The 10,113-nt window shown below is 36.2% G+C and overlaps 2 protein-coding genes across 3 annotated transcripts; both read right to left on the bottom strand.

The window, feature by feature from the left end:
• Positions 1–312: 312 nt before the first annotated feature.
• Positions 313–3,052, bottom strand: LOC105159511 (putative eukaryotic translation initiation factor 5-2). 2 transcript variants are annotated; one of them, XM_020692579.2, is made up of 2 exons: positions 2,895–3,052; positions 313–2,274 (listed from the first exon to the last, which is right to left on the bottom strand). In XM_020692579.2, exon 2 carries the CDS (start codon positions 1,919–1,921, stop codon positions 581–583), a length of 1,341 nt encoding a protein of 446 aa, XP_020548238.2. In that variant the 5' UTR covers positions 1,922–2,274; positions 2,895–3,052; the 3' UTR covers positions 313–580. The 2 variants fall into 2 exon arrangements, with proteins under 2 accessions (XP_020548238.2, XP_011074898.2); XM_011076596.3 differs by having other exon boundaries at positions 2,857–3,041.
• Positions 3,053–5,321: 2,269 nt separating this feature from the next.
• LOC105159510 (eukaryotic peptide chain release factor subunit 1-3) lies at positions 5,322–8,584 on the bottom strand. Its single transcript, XM_011076595.2, has 3 exons — positions 8,430–8,584; positions 5,785–7,259; positions 5,322–5,632 (listed from the first exon to the last, which is right to left on the bottom strand). Exon 2 carries the CDS (start codon positions 7,222–7,224, stop codon positions 5,911–5,913), a length of 1,314 nt encoding a protein of 437 aa, XP_011074897.1. The 5' UTR covers positions 7,225–7,259; positions 8,430–8,584; the 3' UTR covers positions 5,322–5,632; positions 5,785–5,910.
• Positions 8,585–10,113: the final 1,529 nt, after the last annotated feature.

Genomic DNA, 10,113 nt, shown 5'->3' with positions numbered 1-10,113 from the left:
TCTCATATTTTTTACAGAATTACGATTACACTTTCAATTCAAAAATAAAAATTATACACTCACTCTTTGGAAACATTATTCTAACACCTTAACTATGATTTTACCAAAAAAAGATATACATGTTGGAGTAATTTGACTATGCTTTTGAGGTGTAACTTACACTTCGTCTTTTCTTGATATCTCAAGTTAAATACAATATTTTTTGGTTTCCCAAATACTTCATGTAACATTGAGGAATGCATTCTTTCTACTAAAATTTGGATAAAAAGAAAAAAAAAAAAAAAAAAAGAGGGGAAGAAGATGAGCACCGGATTAAAATGAAATAAGAACTAAATCAACAAAAACAAGATATTACAATTTAACCACACAGGTAGACACTCAAACTTGAACAAGCCAACACAAATACCAAGACAAGGCCTCTCAAAGTTGCATCTTAAGAACACTGAGCAATGGAATAAAAACCACATAAAAGCCATAACCAATGGCATTATTATCCCAATAACCTGCTCACCGCAGTTATTGCATACTAGAAACAACAGTAAATTTCTCAAATAGTAAAACAGCCAACATCCATCAGCAGTTACTCCTCTTCAGCCTCGGCATTCTGCAGCCACTCCACAAATGGTTTAACGTATTTCCAGATAGGTGAACCTTTATTGCCACCCTTCAAACCCTTCTCATACCACTCCACTATGAACTCTTCCTCAAGCAAGTCATTCTGATACAGAGTATTCAAAACCAAAGCCACCTCTTTTACTGCCTCAGCTCTTGCTTTACCACAGAAGGTCTCCACTGCATGAAGCAGAAGCGGTTGTGAGCCCTCTTCCTGAACGGCAGCGGCAATGTAGTTCTTCTTCTTCTCAACCTCATTCGAGAATCCTTTTCCAACTCCCTCAAACAATGCCTGAAATAAAGCATCAATTATCTCCTGGCGCATGCCCGGGAGAGAGTCCAGGAAAGTTTTGAGTTGGGCCACCGGGGAACCATTCTTCACATACTCCTTTATTGCATCAACAAGTTCCTCCAGCTGGTCCTCTGGCTTGTCCGCTTTAAAGCCATTTGTGTGTCCATCAACATTAGGCTTCACTTCCCTAGATGGAGAACTCTTTCCTGATTTTGGCTTCTCCTCATTGGCTGAAAGCATGACCATACTGGCTGTAACAGCATTCAGCTGCTCTTGGATTTTCTGTTGAGCAGCCACCATAGAAGTGTCAGTCTGCCACTGGATATCATCATCACTGTCGTCAGCAACTGCTGCTGCTTCATGCTCATCAGCCTGGCTGCTGACTGGGGAATGGTCCTCATCAGAGTGGTGGGATTTCTTCTTGCTGGAAGATTTTGTATTACCAGTACTACCCTTTTTCTTTGCAGCCTCTTTCTTGAGTTTCTTCTGCTCTTCATCAGCTGCCTCTCCCTCCTTCAGTCGCTCCTTCTCAGCCCTCCTCATTGCTTTCTTGTCTTTTGATCCTTTCTTTGCCTCAGGGGGATTTTTGAGAATAAATGTCGTGAGCTTGTCCCGCATGTCAACCTCAGAGATAAAACCACATGCAGCACACTTAAGACTGATCATTTGTGACTTTGTTATGATAATTTCAGTTTCAGGGTTCCCACAACCATAACACTGGACAAACTTCTTGATAAAGTTCTCAAGAAGTCCTGCAAGTTTTGAGGTATCATGAGCCCCATTGACATGAGAAGTCCCCGTCTTCTCATCAAACTTGGATTGAGCTCCCAGTTCACAGCCAAAATATTTTGTTGTGTAAGAAGCAGGCCTGCCCAAAGCCTTTGCAATGTCAACCATATTGACTACATTGGTCTTAATGCCATTCCCACGGCCCTCAATTTTTGTTATCATTTTAGGCATCTTGTACCTGTAGAAGGCATCATCTTTGTTCCCTTCGCCGATATTTTGCAAAGCCATTTCGTCCTTGTGCTAATGTATCGCCGTGTAACAACTTTATCAGAAGGGCAACAAGTTGTCTTCTCCAACAAAAGTTTCTTCCTCAATATGGTAGAAATTCCTAAGAGAGAGAACAGGCCGCATAAACTGGCAACCTTGATGACGTATGTCGTATCCTTGACGTAGCTCGAGATGCATGCAGCCAACTTCGGAAGCAGAAGTTTTCTCCTTTTCCCTTGGTAAAGGACAGTATTCTCCAAGCAACCCAATTGATGATAAAAACTGAGAGGCCTGCTCAGACATAAAAGACGTTTCTAACTTAACACCCTCCACTTTTGCTGACTGCAAATACTGCAAGTTTACCAGCCAAAGACCTGGGAACATTGGCAGAATCAGAAAGGTTTCATGCCAAAGAGATTATAATTCAAATACAGTACCAACAGATGTAAAACGACAACTACTCTAATTGAGATGGGAATTCAATGGCAACAACGGGAGAAAACTTGCAAATTGTTCAGGTAATATAGATGAACTACAGTTAGAGCTTAGATACAAATTTGGCGTAACAGAGAGAAGTTGTGTCTGAAACGAGAACTAGCAATTAGACCATCAGAGCACATCAATTCTTCAAAGCCGCCAATTTACAACGAGGAAAACTAAAAATACAATCAAACCTTTCAGATCCCACAGGGTCAACACAAGAAACTCAAATCTAAGGCTATAAAAAGCAAAAATCGAGTTTAAACCTCAATCCCCATCCGAAATTTCAAGAAAGTCGGTGGCATACTCCAGCATCTCAATCTCAATCAAGAAACCAAGTACAAATTATAAAGATAACAGAAATAAAACCGATCAACAAAGGCAGCGCTGAGTGGCAGTATAAACACAGGTATTAGAACACCGAAGATTCAATCAATAAAAAAACCAGACCAGAGCAGAACAACCAGAAGCATTACCAAAATGATGAATCCGAAGATGAGGGTTTCAAGAATACCTTGGTTAAGAAGAGAGGAGAGAAGAAAAATCAGAATGAGATACAGATTTAGCGTATGGAGTGAGTGGTTGAGACTTGAAGTGAGGAGGAGATGAGGAGGAGAAAGAGATGTATATATAGGGACAAGAGGAAACCCTAGTTGTGAAGGATTAGGTCTCAAACAAACTGGAACAGCAACCAAAAATACAAACTACACCGACTCTCTTCTATTTTTTTTTTTTTTTCCCCAACAGCCAAAAACATTCATTTATCAGTCTTCAGATTTTTCTTTAATTGGATATTTTTCTTTTTTTTTTTTTTTTTTTTTTAGTTTCCGGTGGGTTGAGAATAAATTTTGAAAGGCAATTATTGTGGTTGTTATTAATTAGAAATAGTTATATTTACATCTCCATATTTAATATTGTAATTGCATGAGATGTTTCTATTAAAAATTACATATACATTCATTAAAAATAATAATTTATACAAATTGAGATGATTTTGAATTATAATTTATAATATAGTAATTAATTTTATCTATATATAAAAATATAATTTTATATTTTATTATTAACCATGTGACGTTCTATAAAAAAGAGGGTGTTAAACTCATTTAAAATTTATTAATTATAAAGATTTTAATTTGAAATTTTTAAAAAATTAACAAGTATAATGTTGGACTTAGAGCATGACTCGGGCACCCTTACTAACATTTGTTAATTATAGAAACACTCTAGAGGCAATTATGGCACACATCAAAAAATATTTTCATTTTTTTTTTTCAAAGGCTTTACCAACAGGGACACATTCTTACTTCCAGTTCCAGGCCACTCTTTTTTGGTCGAAAAATATTGTGAGAAGTGGTTTATGTATTTATACAAAATGCATGACTAACTTGCGTATTTATATCAACGATTAGGGCCATAAAAGTGATTATACCATAAATATAGAACAATGATTTTAATTTTGTCAGAAGTCAAATTTATATGAACTTGATGTAATTACGTTTGAATTTTTGGGAGTTTTATTCAAATTTTAGATGCACGTAAACAGAGATGGATGTGTGCTTCAAATAAAATATATAGACTATTTCTGAAAACTTTTACGCATTTTTAAATCTGTTTTCAAGTAATAGAATTAGGTTTGAACTGTAATTAATAATCACACCAAGTGCATTCGAAAAATTGGCGAAGCTGACATGATTTTAAGGTTAGAACAGATTGGGATACCGTTTCAACACAGTTGGCAAAGACAAACTTTGAACGACGCATCTCTGGAATCATGAAGCCTTTCCTCCACTAGTCTCTTCCACGATGAGGTAGACAATATACTTCGCCATGGATTGAGTGATTTCTTCCCAAAGCCGCCTGCAGAAAGTCCGTATTCGCACCTCTACTACTAATCACTCTCATCACATGGTGAATCAGTACTCTGAATATACAGACACAAACAGTTCCGAGGGCCGAGAGCCCCACAATTGAAATCCTAGGACGCTGCAAAGGCTAATCATAAGACGAACAAAATTTGTGTCTAGATTAAGAAATGGATCAGCTGGGGATGTGATCAACGCAGGAAGCATTGTGATAGCTCAACCGAGTTGAAGCATGGTAGAGGGGGCATGAAAACTGTAGGGCTCAAGTCTAAATTGCGATTCAATGTTAGAATGCAATCACGCCTTTTCTTAGCCCATATCACCAAAATGGCGATTTTGTTATGGAACAGGTTGCGAGCGTCTGTATGTAACACTCGAACCAACACAGACGGAAGCCCTCTTCCTCATTTTCTGCTAGTTTTCAAACCTCTATCCTCCACATTGCCCATCCTGCTCAGACCTTTTACTTGATGCCATCATTTCCATCTTTTGTTAATAAGTCAAAAATACATTTTGAAAAGAAGAAGAAATAGTTAAATTAAAGTGCCATCTAGCGCTTTCATGTCTACGCAAGAAATTTGGTAAAGATCGAGTCGGGACTGACCATTTCTCGGCATCAGCTGAAGCAGCCGTCTAGGGCTTCCATTTCTTCAGAAGGTCATGGTGTTGTGAAGAATAACGCGGTGGGGTGGAAGTATTGTGGTAGCTTTCTAGGGTTAACTTAAACCGTTGGATCTTACATGCTGATCCATCCTTTTAAATGGATATTAAGCTTGGGCCTGGACCTGGGCCTGGGCCTCAGTTTCCAATTAACAACTATTGGGTCTTTGTAGACCAGATAGGAAAACAGCCCAGACATGTGCAGGAGTTTTGGAACCACAATAAGAAGGATACATGCACACGTTTGAAAATACTTGCGCTTGAGGTCGACTATGCATTCATTTCTCGACTTCTCATCACCTACGCAGTAATATTGTTATGCACTGTTCCCTTCTCTTCATATAAAGAAGATATGTTCGTCAACGTCATCTAGTGAAATGGAAGTACTTTGAGATGGAAAAATATTCACTAGACAGTAAAGAAGCAAGAAGAATATGTATACTGCCATAAGCAAACATGCATACATTACTAACAAAAGAAGTCTGATGCAGTAATAGGAACCCAGATGCAGTACTTATTACAGTATATATTATTGTCTTCCAAACTGCCAGGGCATAACTAAAAACGAGATGTAATGTCTTAGCTTTCAGAAGCAATCCATCCTCTCTCCTGAAAGCATAATCACAAAGTTCCCATATCTGACCAATAACGATGTTTCAGCTACATCGGTTGCAAATCTTCGTACACCCTTCTCAAGTCCAATTTCTGATCTCCTCCAGATAGTTGCCTGTGCACATCCACGAGAAATGAGGGGGTAATAAGAACAATTAGAACATTGATTTGCAGAAAACGTGCTGATGAACAGAGATCAAAGATGGAACGGAAAAATAGCGCAAAGAACAGAATATACATTATTAGAAAAATGCAAAAATCACAGACCTCCATGTAATTCCTTCGAGTTTTTATATCCAAGTAGTCCGAGCGGCGAGTCAAGCGCGAGCCCTTGCGCACCAGTGCAGGCCTCCCCTCCATCCCTGCACTGGAAATGGAGAATTTGATTGATTGCTATTCAGAATCTTCGTAAACTTCTCCATCATCAGAAAGATCATCAAAAGCTCGAACATCCAACTGATAGCGCAGGATTCCTCCAATTCCTCCAAAACCTCGGCAAAACTGGGATCCCTCTTGTGATTTGTTAGTGACAAACTCCAGCGTGCAACCAAATCGTCTATATTCATTGGCAAACCATTCGAGCAGCGACAGCTTCTCCTGAACCTCCAATTCAGCATTTGTGGCTTGATCACGGAAGTTACTCTGCTGAGACTCTTGCTCCTTGTTGAAGTGTTTTATGGTAACTTCACCAGTGACGGTATTCTTCAACATGTATCTAGTGATGTCCAGATTTTCCCACACAATAAGTGTCTCAACAGCACCCATTTCTAGAACCTTCAATGTGTCATCCACACCAAAAACATATTTGCCAGTGTCCTGACTGATCTCCTCAAAGTACTTGCCTATCAAACGCTTCTCTTGTATAAATTTTACATTGGACAGGATCTCAGCGGACAGCTCAATTGCCTGATTGAAGCCATTTTCCCCTCCGTAAGAAACATCCACTACATTCAAAATCTTTGCCTGTAGACGAGGATCAAACATATCAGACTGACTGAGCTCCGTCTTGAAGTCAGCTGAACCAGCAAGTATGAGTCCTGCAACATTCGGCTGGCTTGTCTGAGGATTAATAAAAAATTGGGTTGCAAGCTCCGCTGTTTTCCTCACATAGTTGTGGCGCTTCTCCATCCGCAGACGGGCAAACCGCAAAGCAGATTGTCCTCCTCTTCCATGCTTCTTAGGAAGGTCCACAGTGAATTTGTGAAGAACCTCCCTAGTATTACCACTCAATGTCCCAAAAAGGGTCCCATTACCATCCATAACAATAAAGCCAAACTTGTCATCAGATTCTAGAAGTTCGTTAAGCGCCTCAGTGTGGAACTTGTTGTCACAGAGATAAAGCGAAGCATTTATAGGCCTGAATGGCTCAAAGTCAATTGTTACTTTCTTTTCCTTCCCATCCTCAGTGACGATAGTTCCAGTATAAAGCACGAGTCCATTTGGAGGAACCTTATTGTACAATTTCAGTCTCTGCTGAGCAGATGTAATTGCACCCAGAACAGATTGGCGATTTACTCTGCTTTTGATGTTAGATGCAGTTCCAAATTCATCTCCAAGCATCTTAGTAACACGAGATATTTGATCGCGTGGAGGCATGATAAGAGAAATCATACTGGTACCATTGCCTCGGGCAGCTTCCAGTGCTTTGATAAGCTTCTTGATTTTCCATATCTCAATGTTCTTATCAGTTTCTTGACCGTCCGACATTCTGTTTAAATTGAAATTTGGAGCCGCAGAAAGTTCTAAACAGAATGGAGGAGGAAACTAATTAAAAAGAAGTTCCAGAATCCACATGTTGAGTGTTTCAATGAAACAAGGCACGAGTAGTCTTTACACATAGTCTCAATTCAAACAAAGCATAAGAATGTAATTCCAGTCAAATACTAGAGCACAATACTAAAGATAGACATTCATAATGTTTTTCCTCACCAAATGTCGTCTCAAAAAGAATAGGACAGGTATTGCCACATTCCAACCAAAACTGGTACCTCAGTAGGATAACAATGAGAATGCAAGATGTTAACTCAGATTCCCATCCAGGGCAGATAATAATATTTCATTAAACATTAAGTTAAAAGAAAAAGCTCCTAGTAGCACCAGATTCTACCGTTGCCATGAGTCAGCTCATAAAAGGCAAGCTTAAGAAACTACAAACAAAGTAGTCTTACAACAAAGTAAATGCAGTCTATGAATTCATTTCCATATGTTTTAGTGTTGTGCAATTGAGGCAAGCACAAATGGACACGCCTTACATCAACATACAACAGTTCATTGCCATCCCTAAACCATCCATCTACTATCTTAGAACACACAATCACCAAGTTCACGTGCATTCAGCACGCACAGTTGCACACGTATGATAATGAAATCAAGCATACAAACAATTTGTATCTCATTGATAACATCAACTTGAAAGTATTCAACAATTTTCTTTTAACGAAGAATTTACAATATGCCACGAATCTACAGTTGCCGAGTTAGGTATAGAGAGTAGTTGTTAATCTACAAAATATTCACTCGAACTTTCTCCATGCTTCAAATTTGAACAAGTTAGCTATCACACGTAAAAACACCTCGAAATCGCCAAATTTCAAGCTTCCATTTTTAAAACTAGCTAAAAAATATAGGAAACGTCGGAAGTCCTCTGAATTGCTCTTTTTTTTTTCTTTTTTGCTTCAGATCTACGCATCCGACTAAAATTAAATTTAAAACCGAATTCAAGTTAACGATCAAAGGAAGTAATCGGTAAACCATACAGGCATCAGAAGGTTTACCGAAAATTATCAAACTTAAAAAATAAATAAAAAGAAAATCGAAAGCGAACAACAGTAGCACGATTCAATATGTACATAAAAATAACATAACAGAAAAATACAAGATTGAATTGCATAAGTGTGAAATTAAGAGAAGACCTTCGACGATGAGAGCAGAAGCTTTATCTTCACGCGGCAGCAGCAGTTCTAGAGAGAACAACAACCTAAAAAGAGGGAGAATATATAATATAGGGGGGAAAATTAAATAGGAAAACACTCATTTCACGAAACCAAAATTAGACCACAAAAATAGGCAGCAGAAATATCAGAAAATTCCTTTTTCTTTTCATTTTTTTTTTGGGGGGGGAATTTCCAAATTTGTCCCGCCTCTGTGGAAGAAAACTAAAGATGATGATGCAATTATTAAGTCCTGTTTGTAATTAAACATTCGCTTTCTTTGGCGTTAAGGTGTTGGATTTTTCATCATTGGATTCTGTAAATTGCAATTTGATAGATAAAAAAACTAATTAATTATGTATGGCTTTTAGAATTGAATTCTGGAATTGTGGTCGTAATCTATGCTAAATATTTGATTTCATTCTCCCTTTACTCATTCATAATCTAAAGAAAATCTCTTGAAAATTGATTTTTTGAATTGAATATAAACACTACGACCTTGGTTTTGCTTTCATTTAATTTTTAATATTTTTGTGATTTTTTTAATTGAATTAATAGTATAAATTATTCTTTTTATAAATCTCAATGCATCGACATTTATAAAAATTATAAAAGTTCGCACTTATCAAAACACATATAAAGAAATATATGTCCATAAAATTAAATTTTGATTAAATGTTAAGTCTTATTGACTTTTTTTATGCAACAAAATTGCATATTAATGTTACAATATTTTTATTACATCTTTCAATACATAATAATAACGTCATTATACTTTGATTAAATATATGATCACTTATAATATATACGTTATAAAATGGTAGAGATAATTAATAACCCCCAATATTGTTAAAATAATATGCAAATCTCCTTCCCCCCCCCCCCCAAAGAAAAGTTCACAAACATTGCTCACTTCCCCTTTTTCATCAAATATTTAAGAGCATTATATTTTTTATATCAATTAATTGATCGTTATGTCCTTAATTATTATATATTATTTCTTATTTTAATAATTGTTAGATCTTTCTTGATTGTATAAAATATGTAAAATCTTATCAATTCATTTATATAAAAATAATACCAACATACATATTTAATATATATTATATATGAATAGTTTATATCAGATAATTTCTATTAAATATGCACACTTGCACAGTAATTTGTTCAGCCTTTTATATAGAAATATTTGTTGAAGATTTTGTTTAATATTTCATCTTTATATACTATTTTGTTTTGTATTTTAATATTTAACTAAATATATAAGCTAAATATTATTTAAACTTTTTAGCCTTTAATCTTTATACTATAGTTTAAAGATATTTTTAAAATTTTATATTTCATTTTATATGATTTTCAAAATTCACACAACCTATTGTGTTATTTCTTTTATGCCATTGCCTCTCCTTTAGATGAGTACTTTAACCTGAAAATTGCCTTTAGTGTAGCATGCAAGAAAAATATATTTTCTAGATGGAATTTTTATTTTTTTTTTCCCATATGCAAAGTGACTATTTAAGTTATTTTTAGGGTGCAACGTATAATTTAGCCTATGAAATAAGACTGAATTTGACTTATGAATTCCAAATAATTTGATAGATATTCAACCATACAGTAGGTGTACTTAAACATAAGGAATTTAATCATAAATTTCTACAAATCTTTA

The sequence above is a fragment of the Sesamum indicum genome, linkage group LG3 (genome assembly GCF_026168435.1).
Source record: "Sesamum indicum cultivar Baizhima isolate 11 linkage group LG3, ASM2616843v1, whole genome shotgun sequence".
NCBI lineage: Eukaryota > Viridiplantae > Streptophyta > Magnoliopsida > Lamiales > Pedaliaceae > Sesamum > Sesamum indicum.
Note: the sequence above shows the minus strand (reverse complement) of the source record. Positions and strands in the feature narration are given on the sequence as shown.

What these genes read in the sequence shown, in the direction of transcription:
- LOC105159511 (XM_020692579.2), bottom strand. Translation starts at nt 1,921, where the DNA reads ATGGCTTTGCAAAATATCGGCGAAGGGAACAAAGATGATGCCTTCTAC.
- LOC105159510 (XM_011076595.2), bottom strand. Translation starts at nt 7,224, where the DNA reads ATGTCGGACGGTCAAGAAACTGATAAGAACATTGAGATATGGAAAATC.